The sequence below is a fragment of the Canis aureus genome, chromosome 27, assembly GCF_053574225.1.
Source record: "Canis aureus isolate CA01 chromosome 27, VMU_Caureus_v.1.0, whole genome shotgun sequence".
Lineage (NCBI taxonomy): Eukaryota > Metazoa > Chordata > Mammalia > Carnivora > Canidae > Canis > Canis aureus.
In genome coordinates this window covers 5,191,804-5,218,085 of record NC_135637.1, presented here as the reverse complement: position 1 = coordinate 5,218,085, position 26,282 = coordinate 5,191,804, and the positions used below count along the sequence as shown (strand labels likewise).

At 54.6% G+C, this 26,282-nt stretch overlaps 1 protein-coding gene across 19 annotated transcripts in view; it reads right to left on the bottom strand.

Annotated features, from left to right (window-relative positions):
* The window catches only part of RIMBP2 (RIMS binding protein 2), a 225,179-nt gene that overhangs the window by 39,048 nt on the left and 159,849 nt on the right, over nt 1-26,282 (bottom strand). For 12 of the 19 annotated variants that reach the window (XM_077875224.1, XM_077875225.1, XM_077875222.1 and 9 more), the window contains 7 exons: nt 25,472-25,522; nt 24,000-24,020; nt 14,763-14,964; nt 10,793-10,938; nt 10,114-10,190; nt 6,075-6,184; nt 2,742-3,554 (listed from right to left, as the gene is read on the bottom strand). In XM_077875224.1, coding sequence (XP_077731350.1) covers nt 2,742-3,554; nt 6,075-6,184; nt 10,114-10,190; nt 10,793-10,938; nt 14,763-14,964; nt 24,000-24,020; nt 25,472-25,522 — 1,420 coding nt within the window. The remainder of the gene's footprint in view (nt 1-2,741; nt 3,555-6,074; nt 6,185-10,113; nt 10,191-10,792; nt 10,939-14,762; nt 14,965-23,999; nt 24,021-25,471; nt 25,523-26,282) is intronic. The other 7 variants (XM_077875214.1, XM_077875221.1, XM_077875215.1 and 4 more) reach the window with 1 other exon arrangement.

The window sequence follows — 26,282 nt, the reverse complement described above, 5'->3', positions numbered from 1 at the left end:
TGTCTCTGCCTCTCTCTCTCTCTCTCATAAATAAAATCTTTTTTATAAAAGAGAGAAAGGAGTCAATTCCTCAAGAAGAACTAACAATTTAAATGTGTATGCACCTAACAACGGAGCTTTACAATATATAAAACAAAAAAATGAGAAAACTGAAGAAGAAAATAGACACACAGATAATAATCTCAATAATTAGAGAGACTGAGCAGACAAAAGCCAGGAAGGATATACAGATTTGAAGAGTTCTATGAATAGGTCTCCTGTGTCCCATCTGGGAAGCGGCTTGCCCTTCCTGCAGCCACTGGGCACTCTGCACACAGGCTTCTGGGCATGATCTGCCTTGAATCTTTAGGGCTGCAAATACTAAGCCAGCCACAGAAGGCAGGGCGACACCTCAGCTCAGGAGGAATTCCAGCCCCTCTCTCTTCACTCAAGTAGCCAGTTCACCTGGCACTGGGAGGCTGAGAGATGCACAGGGCAATGCTTGGCCCAGGCTGGAGGGAGGAAGGCTGGCCACCTCTGGGGGGGCAGGCGTGGCCTCTGCAGGGACCACAGGACCCTGGTGCTGCCAGCTGGGAATGATGTGCCTTGTTTGTCTAGGCCCTTTTGAGAAGTCCTTTTCAGAAGATGCTGTATGTAGTGTTGCAAACCCTAAAAATTATCTTAAATTCTGATCTGAAATCTACTCTGAACCCCAGCTAGAAATTCCACACCTAGAATTTAGGTACCACAACGGCTACTAATGAAAATACTACACTTCCTGCTCCAAACAATTCATACAGCTGGTGCCATCCTAAAGCACACATTACCCATCCTTGTGCTGATAGCTGTTCTTGGGACATGCAGCTCTGCAAACCTGTGAGCCCACCTGTGATGTCCTGTTTCTAGTATCGGCTTGCTGAAAATATGACAGATCTGTCTCCTTGGGGGGTGAGTGGCTTCTCATTAAGGGGGGGGGGACTCTGGAGTTCAGGATGCGCCAGCTTTCTGCTGAGTGGGTCACTCTATCCAGACCAGAGTTTTCTGAGGGCTTGCATTGCATCCTGGAGCTAATCTAAGTGTTTGGAAACCTGAATTCTCTCAGGGTCACCAGTGTTCTCTTGATTACCCAGCTCTGACACTTTTATCAGCTCTGGACCAAATGCAGTGTCCCCAGAATTCATGCTGAAATCCTAACCCCCAGGGAGGAGATGCCACCTGTGAACCAGGATGTGGGTCTTCACCAGACCCCAAATCAGTCTCAGACTTCCAGCCCCCAGAGCTGTGAGGAGTGACTGCTGCTATGCTCTGGCAGTATGCACAGACTGGACATCAGTGATGGGGGGCTAACCTTTAGGACGTGCCCTGAGCTCACTCCTGGATCTCAGGCTCTCCATTTCACCAGGAGCTTGTCTAGCAGCCCGTCCTGATGGTCCCAACGTGTGTGCTCCTCATCTCTCCTAAGCACCCCCACCCCGCCCTGTGCCTGGTGTTTCTCATTTCTTGATGGCCCCCCTAGCACTACCACATGACTTTGTATTAGGCATTGGGGAACAGAGGGGTCCTCATTATCCCAGTATTTGATCAGAAAACCAAGTCATCAATGGAACACAAATGTGATGGCCTCTTACAAATCAGTTCCTACTAAGGCATCCGTCCCTCCTTAAGGTAGCATCTGCTCCACCCGCCCATGACATTGCTGCTTTGTAGGTCAGACGCTAGTTCATTGTGGGTTTTGCAAATGCTGGGAAAATACAATGAAACAGAAGTGAATCCATCACAAATTGAAAAGCCAATCTTGCGTTAGATGGAAGACTTGAGGCAGCTGGTAAAAATGATCCTGGAGAAGAAATGAATTTTTTGTAAAAGCTTCTGATGAATGAGGTTGAGCAGGGCTGGATTAATTAATCACAGAGAGAAGTCCAATAAAGAGACTGCTGAGCTGGGTGTTTCCGAGGAATCTCATGTGTAACACAGGCCCGAGAGAGGCTCTAGGGGAAACAGATTCTGCCCTCAAATATTCTTGCAAAAATAACCTTCTTTGCTCCAAGAAGGTTGCCCTCCCACCAGGGTCTCAGGCTCCCCACACTGGGCACAGCTGGCTGGCTTGGAAGGTGCAGCATGGATGGCGAAGACCAGCATAGGAATGTGTGCAGGTGTGCCAGCAGCTCCAGGGCCCAGTGGATCTGAGATGGGCAGCCCCGCAGGCTCATGCACCCAATCCCTTTCTTACGACTTCTCAGGGTGTGTGTGGGGAGGAAGGGGAGTGCGTCACTTCTAGTGCAGCAGAGGCCGACAGGAGACCTGCTGTCATGACACATCAGATGCGCCCGGGACCCCGAAGAGCGTCCTCAACAGAACCTCACACCTTCTATACAAATTCATCCACACGTGTGATTTACAATGAGAGGGAAAGAACAGTTTTGAAGGAGCATAGGCACTTTGTTCACCATTCCAGTCAACGAGCACGCAGATGGGAGGGACGCCATGGGGGAGATGTCCTTTCCTGTCCCCAGATGTGGCCTTACTTCCTCCTCTCTTTTCTGGGGGGCGGGGTGCTTCTTGCAGATGCCAGTATGAGAAGAAATATCTTCAAAATCATGGTGCCTAAACAAAATCCGCACATCCTCCCCCGCCCCTCTGGTGCAAATGCACACACTCTGCACATCCTGCCAAATGTGGTAGCTATGTGTGCTCTTCACGCCCGCCCCCTCCTGCCAGCCCTCCTCCCTCCCTCGGGGGCCCCACGGAAGGACAGGGCTCACCTGCAGGCAATGTGGAGAACTCCACGAAGGCCTCCTTCTTCTCCCGCTGCTCCAGGGGCAGCTGCCACGGCATCTGGTGGGGCTTGGCCAGGACCTTCACCTTGTAGGCCATGTTGGGTCTGAGGTTGAAGAACTGGTACTTGTACCTCGCAGCCTTGACCACATCAAGCTCCTCCTCATTGAGGAAGATGACATGGCTATAGTTGCTGTTGGTGGGCAGCCAGGAGAGCTGGGCAGAGATCTGTGTAATGTTGTCCACACGCAGGTGGGAAGGGGCCACCACCACATCCTTGCCCACCAGCAGCGTGCACTGCAGCTCGTCCGAGCTGCCCCTGCTGGTAATGCATTGCACAGAGATGCGGTATGTGCAGGCTGCTGTGTTGAGCTTCTCGATGAGGGCCTTGGTTCTGCTCCCCAGCGTGAGGCTCACACGCGTCTCCTGGTCCACCAGCACATTGTAGCAGCTCACTGTCCCCCAGCCCGGCGGCACAGCCGGGGGATCCCAGGCCACAATGACACTTCTGGCGAGTTGTTTGATGAGGGTGATTTTTCTAGGGTAAGGCACGATGTCTTCTCCGATTTCATCGACGTTCACACCCAGCGTCCCTGCACCGTCGTCCGTGAGGCCAGTGTCTATGTGAGTGGAGGCATGGAGGTCCAGAATGTTCTCCCCCTCCAAGCCGATGCTGGAATGATTGATGAGATTCTGGTCCTGTTCACTCCCCAGTGTACTTGCCAGTCGTGACTCACTGTCCTGGACAAAATCCACAAAGTTGGAGGGTACCAAACCCCTCTGCCCATCCAGGAGCTCACCTGTTGGCACAAGGGCAGCAAGATCACCTGACCTGATGGTGGGGCCCCTGAGGTCCCGCCATATCCTCTGTGTGGCTCCCCAGGAGGGCCGTTCAGCCGAGCAACAGGACCACAGCAGATTCTACAGGTGTTTACAGGAGTCTGATCAAATGTCCCCTCCACAGGACTCACTCCCACCACTTGCCATCTGCTACCCCCGAATCCAACCTGCAGGGTAGCCTCCTCCCTAATGTGACCTGACATCACCTCATTCAGCTACCTGCATGTGGACAGACATAATCAAGCCTCCCAACTGGGTTAACACCCCAGAGAGCAGGAACCTCTCTCTGTTCATCACACTGAGCTGTCCTCGGATACCTGGCACACAGTAGGTGCCCAGTAAGTGTCTGTTAGGCCCACAAATCTGCATGATGTGAGGGGGTCGGAGGTAAAAGAAAAGGAAAGAGGAAAGAAAGAAAAAGAAAGAAGAAAGAAAGAAAGAAAGAAAGAAAGAAAGAAAGAAAGAAAGAAAGAAAGAAAGGAAGGAAGGAAGGAAGGAAGGAAGGAAGGAAGGAAGGAAGGAAGGAAGAAAGAAAGAAAGAAAGAAAGAAAGAAAGAAAGAAAGAAAGAAAGAAAGAAAGAAAAAAGAAAGAAGAAAGAAAGAAAGAAAGAAAGAAAGAAAGAAAGAAAGAAAGAAAGAAAGAAAGAAAGAAAGAAAGAAAAAGAAAGAGAAAGAAAGAACCATCTTACTATTATCTTTGCTGGAGTGGTCATATGAATAGGAATTAAAAGGTGACCTTTCCCCCCTTACAAAAAGCACTACGTGTGTCATAATAAGTCCCCATGTACCATTTGCTGTGCCACAGAAACTATCCATGTGGTGCCAGCCCACCTGCAGGCTGAGTGGCAAAATATGTCATCAAACTAGCTCTCATGGCTCCGGACGGCCACAGAGGGAACCCCTTCTCAGATTGTGAAATGTTTCTCAGTTGGGCTCAAAGCCTGCGAGCAGCAGAGGTCTGAAAAGCTGAGGAGTGTTTTGAGGAGCCTCAAGGATGCCAGAGTCAGGACAATCTTCCAGCACCAGGGGGACGGGGCCATTCCCACCCCCAGCACCTGGCAGGTGTTGTTGGGGGTCCTGCACCCGGGAGGCTGGGGTGCTGATGCTGGGGACCCCCACCTCAGGGGACATGTAATGGACCCTGAGAAGGGCATGTGACATTTAATGAGCCCTGGATTCTCCCAGGACAAATGGCGATCTGCCTCTGTTCCTGGTCCTATGTAGGGTGTGGGTCTTGAGATAGACCACCCTTGCCTCCAGGGCACTCTCACATGAGGAGGGGTGGGGATGATGCTGATGGTGATGACCAAGGCTTACCATGCACTGGGCCTCATTCCAACCAACAACCCCATGCCTCGTGTATCCTAGGTGGCCCGGAGCTGGGGACTTGCTCTCTCCATTCTACTCAAAGGGAAGGTTCCCACTGCCACATGGACAGTGGACCCTGAACTCTGCAGCCAGTCTGAGTCAGGCCTCTGGAAAGCTTATATGGGCATGATGCCTGGTGTAAATATCCTGGAGCTTTCCAACAAGGGCCTTCTGGTGCCTGCCTTCGGCACATGTTCTTACACTGGTGTGAAAACCAGTGACTGTGGTGTGAATCTATGTTAATTAAGTTCAAGCCATGTCATCACCAGTCATGGAGGATTTCTTGAGTGGGCTGCCCACGGTTTCACTACCAACTGGCAACTACTGGTGAGTGACCCAGCCCATGGGCGGGGCTGCCGTTCATTAAGGTCAGCAGAAGCAACCTGACCTCATGTCCAGCAAACACCAGCATGAAAGCCGACAGCTCCTGTCAGCCCTGGGAAAGCTCCATGATCCAAGAAAGAGAAGCCTGTTGATTTCACAAGAACTCATCCTTCTGCTCAAGGGTGACAACACAGGAAGAGGCCAAGACCGTTCCATTCATATGGGGCACCTGACAAGATGGGGACTAAGCTTGTGAGGCTGCTAGTGCTGCCCCCTCGCTTGTCCTCAGGCTAACAAGAGGACAGAGGTGAGGCATCCTGGAGGGAGGAGCTCACATTTTCAGACTTCAAACTGGGGAAGGTGACCATGGAGGGACCCAGTGGGATGTGGACCAGACAACAACAGAGCCCAGAGGTCAGTGGGATCTCCCTGAGCCAGGCAAGGCTGCCTGTTCTGCAGGAGAGAAAGTCAACTGGGAGAACCCGGGGGTGCTGGGGCAGTGAGATGGAAGAGGCAGGAGATGTGCTCAGGGAGCAGGAAGGTCCTCAGCCCGATGTGTGTGCAAGAGCTGCCCTGTAGACCCTACAGACCCTCCATGAGTGTCCGAGGTCTGCTGGGGACAGGAAATCCCTCGGTCCCCCGAGGGGAGGGCCTGACAACTGGAGAACTTGGGGTCAGGGTAGAGGCCTGAGTGGTCAGGAGTATCTGGGAGTCTGCCCAACCGTCAGGGTCCTGGGAAAGCTAGTCAGGCAGGCAGACGGGCCCTGTCCGCACACACCCAGACAGACCTTCATAGAAGCCATCCTCATCCATGTCCCCGTAGACGTAGAGGTACTTCCCCGCCGTGAGGGGCAGCTCGGCTTCGGGATTCTCATTTGGCCCATCAAACGGGTTGTAACTGGAAGAAGGAAGGACATTCCTGAGTAGATGCTCTACATGGAGGCAGACACGGTGCCCTCTCCTGCAGCCGGGCACCTGCACACCCGCTTCAGTGCCGGTGAGCTGTGTGCATGCCCACCTCACTCGCTCGCTCATAGGGATGTGAAACAAGAAGATATGGAACGTGTTTGGGGTCTCTGTGTGGGATGACATGTGGAAGCTTCTGGTATTTCTGTCCCACCTGTCACTTCTCCCATAACTATAGGTTTTCAAGTTAGTAAGCAATGAAGAAGATAATTCACCCTGTAATCTTTCCGTATATATATTATTTAGCAGAGGTAGAATCCTATTACATATACCTTTTAGTAATCTGCTTCTTTTTTTTACAATTTCCAATAGAGTATGATCCTCCCTCCATCTCATGAAATATTCTATCGCGTCCTCATTAATGGATGTGGAATAAATCACTGAATAGATTGACACACTCCACATAACCAATGTCCTAATGTTGAACATTGATGTTGCTTCTAATCTTTGGTTAATATGATGAGCGTTGCATCAAATATCCCTATAAACATAACTTTGCACACTTCCACACTTTCTTCCTAAAGATAAATCCCTAGGAAGTGTATTTGTTTGCTCAAAGGCATGGATATTTTTAACATCCGGGGTTTGTACTGCTAAAATGTCCTATAAATTTTGTCTCCCCCTGCCCCTCAAGGTATGAAAAGTGCCCACACCAACAAGACCTCAAAATATCAGGATTAATATTTTTTACAGTCATGCTCAATTTTCAAATAAAATATATGGATGAATTCATCAATTTTCAATTAAATCCAATTTTCTAATTTGGATTTTGTAATTAATTTAAAATAATAGAAAAGGCCCCACTGAGAAAATTAAAACAGCATTCCTGGTGGTCAAAGATGACAGTCACACGCTGTAAACATACAATAATGACGCCGTGATGGTTCACAGGCCAACAGGACTGGGAAGCTCAGGAACACATTCAGGGATGTGTTTTATGTGCTCTCCATCCCACATCAGTGAGGAGAGCAGAGAATGTATCACTTGTCCCAATTTTAATCACAAGATGAGGTAAGAGGCGCCCACCCAAAGTCATAAGCTCACTAAGTAATGGGGATGGAGCCAGAATCAGGGCCTCCTGATCCCCGTCCAATGCAGATTTCATAGCACCATGTTGCTCTGCTGCTCACTCTCCAAATCCCAGGGCCTAGGAATGTTATCCAACAGTCTGATGGTTTTCTGAAGTCAGTAATGGTCAGCGACCATCTGCACCAGGAGCAGACACAGACGCATGTTTACTGAGAAAGCCCAGTGAGTGGAGGAAGTGGGGGAACAGTTCTGGCAGAAGGGATGGTGTGTGTAAAGGCCCAGGGGCAGGGGGCGGGATCCCTCTGGGGAGCTGAGATCCAGCCTAGCTGGAGGTGAATGCAGGATGAGGGATGAGAATTGCCAGGGTCCCTGACCCTCTGGATTTGCTCTCCAGAGCTGAGAGGTTATCAGGAGTTTTAAGGTAGGGAGTGACTTAATCACACCTGCATTTTGTAGAGACCCGTGGGGCACCCTGTGGATGGAGGCTGGCAGAGGCAGTGAAGAAACTGGGCTCTGCCTGGGCATAACAAATGAGGAGCCAAAGGGCTGAACACTTTGTGGGTCAAGAGGAGTGGAGTTGGACACGTGTATTGAATTGGGTCCATGGGCTGGCATGGGGTGGGGGGTAAGAGTTAGTTTGAGGTGTCTTATGTTGTCACACATTGAATTCACGGGCCTGGGGGGTGGTTAGTTGGGGTGGTGGCAGTCATGTGCAGATGGAGGGCCCACCCCAGTAGAAGAAGGGCCCCAGGTTAGGGGCTCAGGAAGAGGAGCCTCAGCGGTATGAAGGGGAAGGGGGTACAGAGGCCACACAGATAAACCACACCATGCACCCTGGTTTGCAGACAGGAGGGAAGGCCCAGGGCTGCCACAGTGTGCACGTGCAGGTGGCATTGTGCTGAGGGCAGGGACCCCCAGGGATGCCCATCCGCAGCAGGAAACCTGCTGGAGCATAGCAGCCTTCAGGGCACGGGGGGCATGGGGTCAGTGTGAGGCGCCTGTGATAGTGGCAAGTATCTGGAACACGGCACACTTTAAACAGTGACTTGTGTCCCACATGAGCAAGTTACATCTCCACAAAGCTATCTGCACAGAGGGATGGGGGTCCTGGGGGAAGGCTGAGTAGTGGGCGGCCAACCACGGGAGGGGAGCAATGCAACCACCAAGGGAAGAGCAGGGCTGTTCCTGTTTTATGTCTGGGGAAACGTCCCAGCAGCAGGTTGAATAATCCATGTTTGGCCCCCAGGGAAACCCCCAGTCTCCTGGCTTTACCCTCAGAACCATACCATCCGGGGATCCTGAGGACCTCTAGAGGACTCAGATCTGCAACATCCTCTCAGGGTCTGGTATTCTGTGCTATTCCATAATTGATGTGGTTTGGGCTTTCTGGGAAGGATGGTTAATAAAACAGACATAGAAGCATCACCAGGGCAACGTCAATAGCATCAGCATGAATGGAACAAGGGGGGTGTCCTGTGCTTTGGCTATTCTTGGGGCCTAGCCTTGCTCTGCACTCAGAAGGAACTTCTCCTGACGTGGATCAGGCTGGGCACCACCCCCTAGGTCCCCTGACCTGACCTGCGGCCCCGTGGCTCCTCCCAGCACTGGGGCAGCATCCCTCACGGACAGTGTGCTGGATGGTCAGAGCAGGGGCACCCACCCCCGGACTCGGCTAGCCTCCTAATTGAGAAGCCTGAGGCTGGGGGGCAGCTACTCCAAACGCTTCTGTTATCTGAGCTGAGCAGTGGCAGTAGGTTTTCATTGGCAAAATGAATGGATTGCTAACCAGAAAATAATCTGCTAATCGGTATAACAGCTATTACAAATGCCTCTCATTGGCGGGAACACAGGTGTGGAGGGTATGCAGCTTGGCTAAGACTCAGGCTGCTCCCTCCTGCAGGAAGTTTGAGGGTCCACCACACGCAGACTCGGAGTATCCAGGACGAGAGGCTGGGTCCTTGCTGAGTATGAACAACAGGTGATTAACTGTTTCATGGCTGCTGGTTTGGAACACTCTTAATTTATATCTGCTCCTACATCAGAGGCTGGTGTCAGGCGTGCGTTCGTTTGAGGCAAGTAGCAATGTGGCAGGGAGGCAGCTACTGTGCACCCATCCGTGACCCATGCGGACCCAATGGCTTGTTCGTCGTCACCAAGCGTGGACACTGTAGGCCCCAGTGGAGATGAGCAAAGATCCGGAACCAGGGCACCCTGGAGCCCAGGTACCACGCAGACGTGAGCACCTCAGGGAGCCAGTAACCAGGAGCTCTGCACAACAGCGTCCCCTCTCAGTTTCAGCTTGCCACCTACTTTGGGCTAAACTGTCATCCCAAAAGCTATGTTCAAGTCCCAGCCCCCAGTACCGGGAACATGACCTTATCTGGAAACAACATCTGTACAGATGTGATCATGTTAAGATGGGATTGCACTGGGGCCAGGTGGGCGCCCTCCAGTGACTGGCGTCCTTGTGGAGACGGAGTCAGCAGGCCACGTGAAGACAGGTAGAGACCGCAGGGAGCCACCAGCAAGCATGGCCTCACTTATGCCCTGATTTCGCACTTTCTGCCTCCAGAGCCGGAAGAGGACATGCGTGTGCTGTTTGAAGCCACCCACTTTGTGATAATCCATTGTGGCCGTCCTGGGAAACATCCACTATCCACACTCTCTCCATCAGAATGGACAATAGACCCTCCTCATCCTCCCAACTCTGGCTGAGCTGATTCCCTCTGGGGACAGCCCGTGAGGAAGCACTCCCAGACCCATGACCTCATCGGCCCCCAGGCACCCGCGCCCGCGGACGCTCAGGGGTGCAGAGAGGAGCTTCACGCTTACCTGTAGCGGGCGACGCACAAGTGGACCTTCCCCGAGTATCTCTGCTTGGAGGTACTGGAATTCCGTTCATTATCCATCTATTAAAGACACAGACGATGTTTAGGTTACACTTCCTGCTGGGAGCACATGGGAAACCCCTTCAGTCCCTCCTTTCTGTCCCAGATGGTGGAGCTCCCGTGAGACACTGCTAGATGAAAACCTCTACCTCGGGCACCAGCCCAGAGACCAAGCGGCTCCCTGGGTGTGGGTCCCCTGGTCACACAGAAGTACATTCATAAAGAACCACTCCCCACACCAGGAGTTGATGGACATAGGGCGGGACTTGCTGGGAGAACCCATGAGTGTGCCAGGCCCTGCCGTGCATCAGTGAAGGCACAAAGATGGACAGTGACCTGTGTCCTCTGTTCACAGGGGCTCAGCTCCAGGAAGGAGACAGACATGGCCCCCTGCCCTTGCATATCAGACGGTGGCTGGGGCTCTCACCTGAGACATTCCGGGAAGACTGCATGGAGACAGTGACATGGGGGTCAGTGAAGACTGGATATGGGAATTGGGAATTTGTGGGAAGGAGGGAAGAAGCCAGTAGGGAGGAGGAGGAGGAGGGGTGAGGAAGAAAGGCAGGGAGGACCTTCGTGTTCCCACCAACCGCAGGCACGCGTGCACGTGGGCCAGCACTCACGTCTGATTCAAATCTGCATCTTGGGCTGGCGGGTCTCAACAGAAATGCAGGCTTGTTGGACAGAGGCTCGGGCTTGTCACTGGGGAGTGGAAGGGGACGGAGGTAGTCCCCGATCACGGTGTGGCTGCCCAAGGTGCTCTCCTGACCTGGCAACGACAAGGAGATGGTTTGAACAAGGGCACGAATGAACTAGCAAGCTTGGATTCCTTTGACCCTCCAGCCTTCCTGTCCCCCTCATTGCCATCAGCCTCAGGCTCTCATTTTGGGGTCTGCCCTCAATCCCCACCAGCCAGCCTGACCTGACCCCCGCTGGACATCCTCAGTGGAGTCTACTCCTGGCTGTAAGGATGGTGTCAAATGCAGGGGGAAGGTCCCATCACAGGGAATTGAAGGAGGTCATGGAGAAAGAACCTCTCCCTTTCCCTGGCTACCACGGGGGAGGGAGGCTGTGAGGCTTGGTGACGCTGCAGCCGCATGGCCACCGGGAGGAGGAAAGTTGCTCCCAGTGTGGCGCTCACAGAAAAGGAACCTCCAGGTGGGAAGGAACCACCTCTGGGATATGCGGTTGGAGCGCCCAAGCCCAGCTGCACCTAGAGTGGGACCTACTGGCTTGTCATCTGCTCCCCAGTCTAGGTTGACTTTGCTGCCACTTGTGACTGAAAGGGTCATATCAAACACACAAAGTGGCCCAAGGGCCAGGCAGTTTTAGGGTTTCTGCAGGAAACACAGGAGTGGCGATCCCCCCCCAACCTCTCCATCCAGCCTCTGTAGTGGTCACTCCACGGCATCACCTCCCTGAAGATGTGACTACTGAGTCCCCGCCGGAAAATCCCATGTGACTCAGCGTAAGGTGGGAAGAGTCCCAACAGAGGCTGCCGCCACTCTCCTCACCAGGGGCCCCAGGGTTTGGCCTGATCACAGGAATGGCGCAAGAGCGCCCCAAAACAGACCCAGTGCCAGAACAGATACGGGCCAGCTGGGGCGTCAGATCCCAGAGAGCAGGGCATTGCTGGGCTGTTCCCATCTGTCCCCACAGCACAGGGCCATGCTAGGCATGCAGCAGGCACAAAGCGATGCTGCGTGTGTGGGAGCCCCGAGGCCTCAGCGCACCAGCTGTGAAGGGCTGGCACTGGCACTCAATGCCCCTCCTCACCCTGGGGAGTGAGGGGGTGTGATCCCCGAGGCATGCTGGCCTGGACAGTGCCCTGTGGATGGAGGTGACCAGTCCCCCTTTCAGGCAGGAGCTTCTTGAGCAGGTGTGTGATTCACTGTTTCTGTTCCGTTTGATGGAACATTCCAGAGAGAGAGGCTGTGCCTTCCAGCATTCCTGAGTGAGGATAGCACAGCCAGTCCCCTACGCTGGGGTCATAGCACCCAGGCACCCTGCCTGTCCTCACCCATGCACCGCTGCGGTCAGCAGCATGGCACCCTGCCAGCATGCGCAAAATGAACTCGTGGAGTCTCCTGGTGCTCACATTTGGCCTCCACCACCCGGTCCTGGAGAGGCGGGTATCACCTGCCGTCGGACTCTGAGCGAGGCGGCACCACCGTGCTCCACCGCGCTGGCTCCCACGCGTCCCTCGCGCTGTGCGGGTGCTACAGTCTTGCGAAATTCCAATGCCTCAAGATATGTGTTTTCTGGGAAGGATGGCCACTCCCCCGACAGCGGCTCACAGCCGGACGGAGGCTGGCGGCGTGGGGACCTCCCTGCACATCTGGAGACCTTTGTCCACGTGCCATTTCTCCCTGGAACTGACTGGAAGGCTGCCCTCCTGTCAGATGTGACCCACTGTGCAGACCGCAGGTCCCTCAGTGGCTCCCAGTCAACCTGTTATGTCTCCCCCACCTCCGGGGCCAGGCCAGCCTCAGGCAGGAGGATGCAGAAGACGATGGGCACACATCTGCCCACGGCCCCTCTCTGCCTCGTTTCAGCGCTCCCAGCTCCTGTCAGACCCGGAGAAGAGATCAGGGCCCAGCAGCTGAGTCCCCCTGGGCACCCCCGTATCCCCCAGCGAGGGCCTCTGCCCTCTGCAGTCAGAGAATGTCCTTGTGAGGATGGACCCTCGGGGGGTCGCGGGGCTTCAGCTTTCCTCCCACGGCTGGATGAGCGATGCCCACAAGACGAGGGTGACGCCAATTGCGTGGGCCCTCCAACGGGGGCCCCTCGTGGGGCCAGGTCACCGATCGTGGCATGGGCTGTATTTATCAGGACGGTGGCTCTTCAGATGGTAACTCATCCACCAGGGGCCCAGCTATCAGCTTGATACTGCCGTGCACCTGTTAGCTTTGCTTCCACTGAGCGCTGGCGCCCACCATCACGAACCAGATCCCGTTTTCCGGAGCGGTCTCCATGCCGAGCCACTCCCCCTGGACTCACATTCACACGATGCACAGAGGAGCTCACACAGCAGCAGCAAGATGCCACGGTGAGAAGGGCGTGCTTGCCACGTGTGGTTTGGCCGAGGGCAGGCAGGCGGCGGCACGGGTAGGGTGCTTCACCGTGACCGGACCACAGGTCCATGAGGTCTGTGCCCAGCACCTGCCTTCCCCGGCAGTCTGTGGCTCTGATGTGTGCCAGACAGGGATGCCACATGACCAGCCCCCTTACACCCTGGGCACCACATCTCTCATGGCTTCCCTGGACAGAAACTCTGTACACCTGGGGCTGCACTTTTCACTGCATGCAGGCACCCTGCTCTGCCCATAGCCTCTGTTGTGTCCCCACCACAGGTCACCACAGCAGCTCTAAGCAAGAATGACTCTAAGTCCTGGGAGTCACCAAATATGCTGGGGTCTTGCAGAGCATGCACCAGCCAGCCTTATATGGCCAGCCAACCCAAGAATGTTTGGTAAGACCTGAAGCTGCCCTGCCCTTCTTATCCAGTGGACAACACAGCCCAAACCGCACGTCCTGGAGGCGGGCTCCTTCGGCTGCCTGATCTAACCTAGGGTCACTCCCTACCTTGTCCCCATGTCCTCGCACATCTGCCTGACTCCCTTGCTTCCTGTGTGTGTCCAGCCACCGAGAGGATGCTCCATATGGGGCCTGGGTGCACCATGCCCCCGGGACGCCATGGGGGGACATGCGACCCGCCTCCCCTCCGCCCTGCTGTGGCATGCCAGCTAACAGCTAGCAGGACAGTAGACACACAAGGAGGCGTTCTTTATCGAGATACGAGCAGCTTCACTTTGTTGTAGTATTATAAAACATCAGAAAAACCCTCATCATATATTTTGACAACTGGGAGAAATCTGGAAATTCTCTCTTTTATGGAATTCCAAAAGGGGATTCTGACATTCATCTCCCTAAATTAAAAACACCTTTTAAACAAGTGGGCATTCTCATAACCGGGGTGCCCCTGTGGGCTGCCCTCCAGCGGGGAATGCTCCCTGATGCACCATGGCAGCCCTGTGCGCCTCGGTGGAGCCCTGCATGAGGCTCTCCTACAGACCTCTATAGTCTTTCTGCCAAAATAAAGACACACAAGTTTAAATGGCTCCCCACCCTGTGTCCTGAGTACAAGTGTGACATCACTACTGTGACCATCGCGGCCTTTATGGGATCAGGAATTCACACACACCCCCCACCGCGGAGGCATGAAGGCCGGGAGGCAGCCACAGCCTCGCCATGCACCTGTTGGACCTGGTGCCGGAGCGCCCCAGCTCGCTGCCAGTGGCTGTGTGACCCACACGAGGGCCTCGGTCTTCCCCTCTGTAGAGCGGGACCAGGGCAGCACCTGCCACACGCGGCCGTGCCAACAGCATGTATTGATACCCATCGAGGGCTTAGAACAGGGGCTGGCACCCCATGTGTGCTCAGAGGCTGCTGCTGGCCTGCCGTCACCTGGAGCCCCACTATGCTGGGTGTCCCACACGGGCGGGTCAGGTAGACGCACTGTGTGTGCTCATGTGCGGGGTCTCCGGCCACCACTTCTCCACCACGAGACACAGGGCAGGAGCAGGCACTCACCTTTGCCAATGGAGGGGGCAAGTCCGTTCATGAACTGGGAGAAAGGCTTGCCGGACGCCAGCACGTCCAAGGAGGCCCCTGCGCTGCCACCCAACAGATCGATCTTGCCGGCGTGCTGCCGGAGCTTCTCCAGGTCCTGGGACAGCAAGCTGAACTGCTCACTCTGCGTCCGGCATTTCTCTTCCAGCTCCCGTACCTTGCTCTGCATGGCAGAGGCACGGACACGTGGTCAGGGGTGTGCGGTGAGGGGATGTGCCTGCATGTGTGTGCACATGGCTATGTGCTGCACGTGCACATGCATGCATGGTGGGGAGCGGCCTGCTACCTGCACAGGACAGACATGGGAAACCACACGTGCCGAGAATCCCTACAAACACTCGAATCCCAGCCAACCATGGATCATCCCGGGCTGTGTGTGCAGCCTGGGCACTTGTGCTTGGCTCACCTCACCATAGCCATTGGAAATGTGGAGCGTGAGGCAGTGACACAGCCCAGACTTGGGGGCAGCTTGGTTGCCAATCTGCTGATGCATTTTTCTCATGGGGGTGCATGTCCCTAGACTGCAGAACCCCAAGGAACTCTGCTTTCACTATCAAAGGAATTTCTTTCTGCTGGTTGTGGTTAGCAACATAGCTGCCATCTGCAGGCATCCAGAGATGCCCTGGGAGCCCTGGGGAGGGGGGGTTCTCCCTCGGACACATGTCAGGGGAGGGGCAGCCCAGGGCAGCTCCTTCCTGCCTCTGTTGGCCCCTGCCCTGCCGGCTCTCAGGTTGGGCAGCTTGACACCCACTCCCCGGATGCCTGTGGACCACACTTCCTATCCTGGCGTCTGAGCAACCAGAGTATCCTACACCGTATGCAGCTGGGTGCACAGGCCAACGAGGGATGTGTGGGGGGCACTGTCTGGTGCTACCGCTGCCCATGTTACATGAGCTCCCTGGTCCCGTCTCCTCTGTCTCCACGACTGGAGGGGAAGCTCTGAGCCTTTGCTCTTTCTGCTTCTCTCCCCAATACATCCTCCGTGTTTTTCACAGAATCGGGCCCAGAGCAGGTGCTCAGTAAGCATTTGCTGAATCAGTGAGAAGAGGGAACTGCAGATCTGAGCACTGGCTTATCCCGCCGGCGTGGGGTCCTGTCTCACTTCCATTCCTTATTCTGTGATAAACGGAAAATCCCATCTACTATATTATTAATTCCACGTGGAATTAATTGCCTGGTTCCCCCACTAAAATGTCAGCTCCACAAGGGCAGGAATTTTTGTCTGCTTCTTTCCTGCTACATCCCCAGCACTGGGAATGAGCTTGGTACCAGGTCAGCGTGCAACAGATGTTGGGTTGCGTGCAGGAATGCAGGGATGGCCGGGACCAGCCTCACCCTGCATGCGGAGCCCCAGCAGGAGACACGCTTCTCCTTTCCTTCTCCTTATCCTCCTCCCCTTCTCTTCCTCCTCCTCCCCTCCTTCCTCTCCTCCTCCCTCTCACCTTCCTCCTCCTCCTTCTTCCCACCCTCTTCCCCCCTCCTCCCCATCTCCCTGTCCTTCTCCCCATACTCCTCCTCCTCTTTCTCTCCCTCCTCCTGTTCATCCTCCTTTCTTTCCATCCTCCTCTCCCTCCTCCTTCCTCCCCTTCTTCATCCTCCTCTTCCTCCTCCCCCCACTCTTCCTCCCCATCCCCCTCTCTTCCTCTACTTCCTCCTTTTCTTCAGCTTCCTCTCTTCCTTCCCCTCCCCCCCAGCATTAAGTTTTCCAGCTCCTTGGTATAGAATGAAGTGCTATTTATGTCTGAGATCAGGGATTTCTAAAAATAAACCTAACAAATCCCAAGCCTATAGTTAATTTCTTCAATTCATTAAAAAAAAATCAGCAGGATTCTTCTTTTAAAAAGCTGAATGAGCTTGTCTGTGACAGCTGCCTCCACCGAGGCGGAGGAGTGAAGTCTGCACTTCTAGGCATGGGCAGGGACGCGGGACAGCATCAGGACGCCCACCAGGGAGATGCTGTCCCGGCAGCCGAGTGAAGAGAACATGGGAAGAACTGCAGCTCCTTATGGAACTCCTTGTGAGTCTTAAAGTACTTCAAGATGAAAAGTTGTTTTTTTTTTTTAAGATGAAAAGTTTTAAAAAGTGAACAGATTTAACAAAAATATGAGCTTATGCTATAGGTGGCCTGCCTGTGTGGGGAAAGTCATGCAGCCAGGGCCTCACGGACCTCCGCTGGAAGCTGGCATCCTAGGCACAACTGGCACAGGTGGCCAGCCACTGGGGCCTCAGTCGTGGTGCTCTGGGAGAAGGTGGAGGGGACGACGTGCGCTCCTGGCCAGGCCCCACAGTACTCAGGCATGCCTGGGGTGGTGGGGCCCGATCACATGCAGGCACTTGCCTGCAGCACCTATCATATGAGCCTACAGACGCAGTGGCCTTGGCACCCATGCTGGCCAGCCTGGTGCCCGAGCTCCCTGAGAACTGTCCTCGGCGAGCCTCTCCAACCAGGGCATGTTTCTTTGTTCAGTGGTCCCCTTCACCAACGGGGACTGGGACATGCCTTTCCCCTGCACCTGGCATAGGACGTGGACCTCTCAGGAGTGGCTGGTGATGTGCTGGTGAGGGAGTCCAGGAAGTAGGTAGATGTGGAGCAGGCTTCAGACCATCAGTGTCTCTGGACATCCATGGAGGCCGGTGGAGACAGGGAGCACAGACAAGTCAGAGGATGTAGGGGCAATAGAGTGAATGGGACATGTATGCTTGGTCCAGGGGGCATCTTCTCAGCATTTGTCCAGAGCCACTGTGGACAAGACTTCTACTCTTCCAAAAGGAGCTGAGTCTTTATTTTAATGTAAAAATCCCTCAAACTTTAAATGCTGAAGTGTATCAGAGACCCATACACAACAGCCCGGGCTGTCAAGGCCTGTCTGGAGGCAGTGCTACCACTTGGTGGCTCTGTGCCCAGCTGGCACCGGGTCGGGCTGGTCTGGATGGCTTCCAGCTGTGCCCATTGAGCCCTGGACATATAGGATGATCCCCCACAGGGTTTGGGGCTCAGGGACCTCAGGTGGATCATTTCTAGTCTTTCTGGGTGAAGAGCTCATATCCCTGGAGCTGGACTTACACTCCAGGGCAATCGCTGGCACCGCCAAGAATCCCATCCCAGGGGTGGGCAATGCAAACGTTAGGAACACAGGTGCCCCCAAGACCTCTGCCGCCTGTGTCTATTTGGTGCCTTTACCTCACTCATTAGTGTGGCCAATAGCAGGAGGAAAAACCCCACTCTGATGAAATTATCAGCTTTTACCTAAACACAAAGAGTGGGAGAACTGGGCATTTGTTGGTGACATGAAAGGTATTCAGGATGTCAGTTGGCTCAAACATCGCAGTGCCATCCCACCCATGAGTAGACAAGGTGCAGGACTAGAAGAGAAGCCCCAAGTGCTCCTGTGTCCAGACACCGATCTGGGTGATTTCTGAACAGAGGGTTTCTGGTGGCCGAGGCCGCCCGGGCCAGGCTCCGTTGGGCTGACGTGCTTCCCTCCAGTGCGCCTTCCACGGGAGCTGGTGACAGGATGTGGCCGAGCTACAGAATAAACACAGATGGCCTGTTTTCTGCTCACCTGTCAGAGCATTTGCTTACTCCGCATCCATACACATGGGGTGGTTTGGTTGAGCCTCGCTCTCACCGTAACCTGGAGCTGAGTTGGAGGGGGGTGGCCAGGCCTCTCCCACTCCAGCTGCTAACCAGAGAGAAGGAGGGGTCGTGCAGGCTACGCCTAACTGACCTCTCCTCCCCCACTGCTTGGCTGTGCGGCAGCAGGAGGCCCAGCCTTGGAGTCTGCAGGCTTCAGGCGCCTGGTCTCAGTGGCCTGGGGAGCAAACGGTGGGGGAGCAAGAAGTTGATGAGAGCTAGGGACAAAAGGAAACCTCACAGGCTTTCGGCCTTGTGAAAGAGAGGCAGGCTCTCCTCCAGCAGTGTGGTCTCCTGGTCTGGCTGCAGGGGTTGAGGCCGGGGTGGCTGATGTGGGCCCGGTAGCCGGGTGCTGGCTCTGGTGGTCCCCAAGTCACCAGCAGGGGGAATGGTGTCCAGCGACCCGCCGATCTTCCTGGCTGGCTTATTTGAACATCAGCATTTATTTCAGGATCTGGAGCACTGTCACCTCCCAGCTAGGTGGCCCCCCAGGGAGCTAGCCACCTGCAGTCATCGGTGGTGGGGGGCGTGCAGAGCAGCTGTGCTCTGACCGTGGCAGGAACAGATGGCACAGTCATCTGGCAAGTAAACCATCCCTGGAAGAAACACGGACACTTGCAAATTTGGTCATGGGTGTTTATAGAGACGAAGGAAAACACATCCTAGGAGTGACTGCCAGCAGTTCAGGCTCCGTCACCCAGTATTCCACATCTGACTTTCGGGCTTCGTAAAGGAGAGCCGCCGTGGTATGGAGTGCTATGCCCTGTTATCGGTGTCCAGCAGATCAGGCTGAGACCGTGGAGCCGCTGTGAGTAATGAGTGCAGCAGGAAGAACCAGGGCCCGGGTAGGCTGGGCCACCCACGTAGGAGCGCCTGGGAGTAACATTCCATGCTGCGTCCTGATGTACAAGCAAGGACTGGGATTCTGCGTACCCTGGGCTGTCCACCTGCTGTGTGCTGGGCACTCTTGGGGCAGGGGGGATCTCTATGCACCATCACTGATGCTCAGGGAGCCCACAGGGTAAGGTGGGATGAACTCATGACAGAGTGCAGCCAAGATGCACATACCCAGGTAGGGGCCAGACAAACCCAGGCCTCTCTGACTCCAGGCTCTGAGCTGGCTCTAGATCCCGGGTCCCCTACTCACTAACTGGGGACCTGGAGGCAAGTCCTGCTGCCTCAGTGGGCCTCACTGTCTTCACCAAAGCACAAGGTGAAACATGTCTTCTAGAACCCAATGGGGAATTGCAAAGTCAGACCCTGGGGTGAAGTGGGGGACAGCATATGCGAGGGGCTCCACTAGCAGGAGTGACAGTCTTCCACTCTCTGTGGGCAAAGCTGCAGCACAGACACTGCTGGGGAGGGCGAGGGGTGCCATCCTAGTGACTCAGACACCCAAGTTCCTGCATGCCCCCCCTCCGATGACCGGACATCTGTTTTCAGCAAACTGTGAGAGCACCTTTGAGCTCATGCAAGTGCATCAGGACTCCCTACATTTCGTCATTAACAGGGACACTCAGTGTCCTTTTCATGGTGACCCCCAGCTAAGGAATGCCCTCCACTGCCAGCTTAATACTCCTATCGGTGCTGGATCCTACCGGCAACTAGACAGCACCCAAGAAAATCCATGTAAATTCATACCAACAGGCTGAGCTCCAGGATCTTTATACATAATTGCTGTGAACTCCAGAATCTTTCCAGGACAATGTGGCCTTGAGAATGAAATGGAACAATACTGTAGCCAAGGGGAGAATCTGGAAAGTGTAGTTGACATTTTCATTCAATCACATGTATGGATCCAGCACCATTAAAGCATGAGTGTTTTAAATGTTTGCTTTGTTCATATGATTTAATGTTTATCCAACTGCCCAACTTAAACAACCATGAATTCTAAGCTTGTGAGTCTGGGTCGTCAGAGTTTCCCTGCTTCTGGACAGATGTGCCCTTGTCACATCAGTGTGACGTGTGCAGATAAGCACCTGCCATGGGTGGGACCTCAGAAATCCTGTATCGCCTTTGGGGCGCCAACAGCCAGGGGGCAGACAGCCTCTGGAACACAGAGCTGGAGTGGGGGTCAGTCCTAGGGCAGCCTAATGTTTGGAGGCATGCATGGCTTCCCTGTCCCCAATCACCTCATCTCCCAGCAAAGCCTCAGGGGGATGGGGAAGCTAGGGCTATTCCCAAGGAGGAGGGGCAGAGACCCCCATGGCCCCCACAATTCCCCAAGGGTCTAAAGAGGCTTCTTAAGACACGTGGGATGTAAAACATTAATTATACATCTTTATGGGTCTACTTCTCAGGCTCTCAACTTGGCTGCTACTCAGCCACACTTCAGTATCAAAATCATGTTGTCCTGTAAGGATTCTAGAATTCAGATGGGTGGGGATGATGCCTTGGGCCAACCACATTGGGTTTCATCCCCTGGGCCCAGGGAGACCACACTTTCCAGCTCTTCCTGCAGTGAAGCGCTCAGCTCCGGCCAGGGCACAGGTGACACAGCAGAGCAGGATGGCGCTGCCCCTGCTGCAGTCACTGGGAAGCCCCGTGCACCAGACACCACGGTCACCAGACGCAGGGAGCCTGGATCGCATGTCATCCTGGAGGGCATTCTCGGAGGATGTCCCAGATCTGCAGCAGACATCACTAACGAGAAACGACCTTTCTATGTTCGGGGTGAGGTTGTGATCTGAGCCTCACCTTACGAACGGACCTGAGAAACAGGTTCATCTTCCTGATGGGACCAAGCACGTGTCCTCCCCCTTCATGCGCTCACTCACACCCATGCACACTTGTTTGCCACGTGGTGTCCTGTACCCTAACTCCAGCCCAGCAGGGCAACTCCCCTCTTAGGCCCAGCAACACGCAGCCGGTACGTCTAGGGACCCATGCAAATGCTTTCATTTTAGTTTCCTTTAAAATCAGAAACGAAAAAGATATAATAATAAAAAACCCAGCGTGAACTATATTCCTCTTTACATCCAGGCGGGTATATGTAAAATATAATTTTTAGTACTTTTATGGAGGAAGGGATGGGACTCAACGCAGGTCAGTCACAATGCAGTGTGGACACCAGGCCCACCTCAAGATGACCCTGTACCTGTCTAGGTCAGGGGTATGCTGCCTGCTCTTGCAAGTCTCGCCAAATGAGACCCAGGGATGAAAGGAGCCTGCGAGGGTTCCTTCCTGGCTGTGACGAGCGTCCTGGAGTGGACGGCCAGCAAGCTGGGGGCAATGGGACAAGGTGCCGGGAATGTGCCTGAAGAACAAGACACAAAGCAGCCAAAACACACGCAAAGCACACGGCACTGACAGTGGGTTGAGCAAGCATGTCACGGGGCTCTCCCCCGCAACCAACCCCAGAGCTGGCCACCTCTTGACCCCACATGCAGGCATTGCTGCCCTGCATCTTTCCTCAGCGGCCTCAGACAGCACTACCCCGTGGCCCTCCTGCCCTTGGGGCCTGGCTCTACTCTAGTGAGCTGTGTATCCCCAGGCAAGTGACTCAAGTCTCTGTGCTTGACTTCCAATCCATGAAGAGGATGATGATGGTAGCAACCTCCTGGGATGGTTCTATGGATTAAATCCGACACACGTGTCCAGTGCCTGGTGGACAGCGACCACGAGGTGTGAGCCATCAAGTGGGAGTGCTGCACTTCTGAGTCTTGCCACCATGTGAACTCATTCACAATTCAACTCTTGCTGTGGTTTTGTCAGCAGGAGAGCTGACCCCACCTCCTGGGGGGACAGAATGCTGAAGTCAAGGAAAGCTGGCTACAAAGCAGCAGCTGAAGGTTTGGCCTCTGGCACCAAACTCCTGGGGTTTGAGTACAGACTTTGACTTTTACCAGCTTGCTTTGGGAGAGTCAGTTAACCCGTGCTTCAGTTTCCTCTGGGCCACTGTGAAGATTAAATGACATATGTGCACTGTGTCCTAAACATCCCTAGATGCACCCTTAGGACAGCGGCTGGCACAAAGTGGGTGTTCAAGGAACCCTACTGTTACTGTCATTGGATTGTCATTACTATTATTAATTTAAAAATGTTCTCTTGCTTCTTGGTCTTGAAATTGCTCCCTTGTAAAGTGCCAGGGAAGCAGTTTACCTGAAAGTACCTGCTCTTCGGTTTACTGACCAGAGAGTACTCTGTCTTGATTCTGGAAAAGCTCTGTTCATCTTCAGCTCATTCCTGATGCCCCAAAGCTAGCCCAGATCATTCCATGGGTGCTAAGACTCTGCATGTGTCCTGACCTGGAATGGAGACCACTCCCCTCCTCTTATCCCTCAAACATCCTGGCCATTCACTCCCCAGAAATCAGTGCCTAGGGACCCCCACAGAACAGGCTCTGTGTGTAAGGCTATTTGGAGAGGGTTTGGTGTCACATGATTGCTGAGGCATCCCATGCTAGTCTTGATGGGCAGGTGGAGGCTCTTCCACTCAGGAAAGCACCTGACTAAGGGGAGTCACCAGTGTGCCATGTGCACACCAGGGTGCACAGCACCCTCCAGAACACAAACACATTCCCAAAAGTGCATGGCAGCTGCTGATGCTCCTCGCTGGCACTTCCAATGCAAGTGAGGGTGGAAAGGGGAGGCTCAGCTCACTAGGATGCTGAGCCATGGGTTGGCCACGACTCCAGGGGGCTGGCTTGTCCATATGCCCTCCTTCCCCAGACTAGCCTCACGGATACTGAACAATGCTTCCCAGACAGCAGCTGCATCACAACAGCCCCCCAGGTTTGGGTGGCTGGGTCTTCTCTGGCTTCTGGGTCCCTCCCCCAGACCTTCCCACTCCACAGGTTGGGCAGGACCCAAGGACCTGCATGTCTAGCAAGCTCCTGGGTGATACTGACACTACTGATCTGGGAACTCCACTTTGAGAACCACTCATCCCCAAAGTGGGAAAATCATCCCTTCTGTGAATACTCTATCAAACTCAGAGTTTTGGAAAACACTCAAAACCCTGCTCAGAGGTACAATGCTGTTCCTCTTGCCCCACGGGGTTAGTGAGAAGGGCAGTGGCCTGTCAACAGGGAGGAAGGCCGCCGCCCTCCCCTGCGGGAGGGGCCCCAGCAGCACACACAGCAGACACAAACACAAAGCTGGAACATTCGGGGCCAGGGTCAAATCCCGATGACCGATAGACTGGCTGTATCCTGGTCTCCAGGCCCGTGGGCACATGGCTGGCATGAGGACAGAATCAGTCCCACCAATTCTCACATCGCCCCCCGCCCCCAGCGGTCATCAGGGTTCGGGGCGGTCCACCCACCCAACCCTTAGGGCCATGGCAGGAAACAGGAGACCGGGTTCGCTGGACCTGCTCAACACTTGCGAGAACAGAGCTTGTGTGCTGGCGCCAGAGAGCAGCACCTCCTGCCAGGGAGCTCCTGCATGCTCCCGGGAGTCCCCACCCCCAATATGTCAAGGAAGCACCTCGGGCTGCCGGCTTCGGGACAAGAGGTGGGTTGAGCGGGCCCAGGGACCCTGGGTGGTCCCTTGTGGCTGCCCCATGCACAAGGGAAGGCACCGCCCGGCACACTGGTGTGGGGAGGCGTGAGCCCGAAGTACCTGCATGCCGTCCAAGGTGTTCTGGGTGAAGCGCAAAGCAAGACACAACCACAGGAAGATGTAAATAAGAGAAGACACAGGATTCTCAGCACGTCAGCACTGCCTTCTCCGCTTGTTCAACCCAAAGCACATCTCGATGCAACCACCTGCCAATGCATGCACCAACACCCCCAGCATTGGGGTCATGGGACCCCAGCGGTGGCTCGGGAGGTGGATTAGAACAAGACACATCACAGCAACAGGCTTCAGGTGATGGAGAAAGGAAATGCGCTTGCAGCCAGCAGATGTCCGAATGGGGGTGAGGGCAGTTCAGGCGGGCGGGGGGTTATTTTTCAGGGAGAAGCATGGACTTCTGGGGCTCTGTTGCCATTCCCTCAGGTGGTAGATGTCCCCCCTGCCATTCATCACACTCACCCCTCCAGATATTCATTAGCTAATGGATGCTCTCAAAAAATCAATTCTAATATATATGATGATAATGGTGGAACCTTTCCCTGCGGGAGGAATAGATGTTAAAAGGCAACATAAGAGAATTAAGAGAGGCACACACTCTGTTTCCATGGCTGCTATGCCCCTAGGGACAAAGGACGGGGCCATGAAGGGGCAACTACACCCCATATCTGTGGATGGCAGGCCTGAGTGGAGGCCATGCAGGGCTGCCCCCACCTGTGTCTGTAAGGAAGGGGTGGTAACTGCCTGGTGTCTGTCTGTGGATGGGGAGAAGCCCTGGGTGCTCATTATGGCCGTTTATTATGCGCGAACCGTGCAGGTGGCCAGGGCCTGGGGGTGAGCCTGTGAGCTCCATGAAGACCTGCTAGTCCGTCCACTCACGAGGAGGCATGAGGCTGCGAGTGCAGGGACAGAGGTGTGGTCACGCCTCCAAGGACCCTAAGCTGGTGAGACTGGTGCCGCTTCCCTGAGGAGCCCCTTCCTCAGTCACCAGGGGTAGACCGGGCCCCCCTCACCACCCCGAGTGGCTGTGCTCACTGGGGGCGGTGCTGTGGCAGTGCCTAGAACAGCAGTCACCACTCCAGTTCCCTATGTCAGCCCCCCTCTAATTCTGCAAACGACTCCCCAGATGCCACCTGCCAAATGTTTCCCCAACATCAGTGCTGTCTCTGAAAATGCACCCTGCAGGGTTCCTCTGCTGGCGGGGTGCCCACAGGATCGCCCCCCCACACACATACACCCACGCTTTCTCCTCATTCCTGTGCAAGGCAGTGGCCTCATCCTCCTTGCTTGCCATCCAAGAGGAGCCCTCAGTGTAGAGCGGGTCCCATGTGAGGTCCCGGGCCTCAGGGCGGACTGTGTAGCCTGGGGACATGCCTTGGCCTCTGTGCGGTTGCATGGGCGAGTAGTGTTCGTGGCCAGTGCCCATTGGGCGCTCACGAGTGTTGCCCACTCGCATGAGGCACGAAGGCAGCACTGACCTCACTGCCCCAACAGCCAGTGGGTGGAGCTCCAGCACTTACCTCTAGCAGCTGGACAGCGCCTTCATGTTCCTTCTTAGCTTCAACCTGAGCCTTTTTTATGATAAAAAGAGAGAAGAGTAAACATTTGAAGCAAGGGATGGAGAAAAGAATCAGATCAAGTCGGGGCATGGGTCTCTGATGTTTACCCCCCCTAGGAAGCACCCCATTCTGAGGATCTAGATCAGTTCTCATTTCTCTCCCCTTTGGGCAAACAAGAAATGAATACTGGCCGGCTGGGACACTCTGTAAAATGGGAAATCATGCCCTGACTTGGCAGCAATGGGATAGACAGGGGTGGGAATGCGACCAGAGCATGATGCAGAGAACCTGATCCTCGGGAGAGAGGCAGTCACACGCACAAGGAGGCTTGGAGAAGAGCTTGACAAAGCTCCCGGAAACCTGAGGCGGTGGAGGGATCACTGATCCTCTCCCCAGCTACCCTTAGCTGCTTGGGAAACAAGACGCCGCCATGCACTCAACCACCAAGTAGCTGAAGGTCAGCTGCGATCGCCCAGGGCCCCAAGGAGAGCCCAAGATGGGAGCCCCAAGCATCTGACAGGTGCTCAGCTGCTCAGCCTGTGGCAGGGGTGGGGGGTGAGAGGGGCAACCCTCTTCAAATTACTTGAAGCAAAGCCACCTGCTCTATAGAATAAGAAATATTCCAAGTTTCATCAAACCAGCCTCTCAGGATGGCTGTTGTTCGAGCACATGGTGAGTTCACACAAAACGGAAATGCAACATTATCATCCCTTGGTCTCCCCAACCCGAGGGCTGGCACTGTGACCTGGCCCACCTGGCCTCTGTGGCCTCC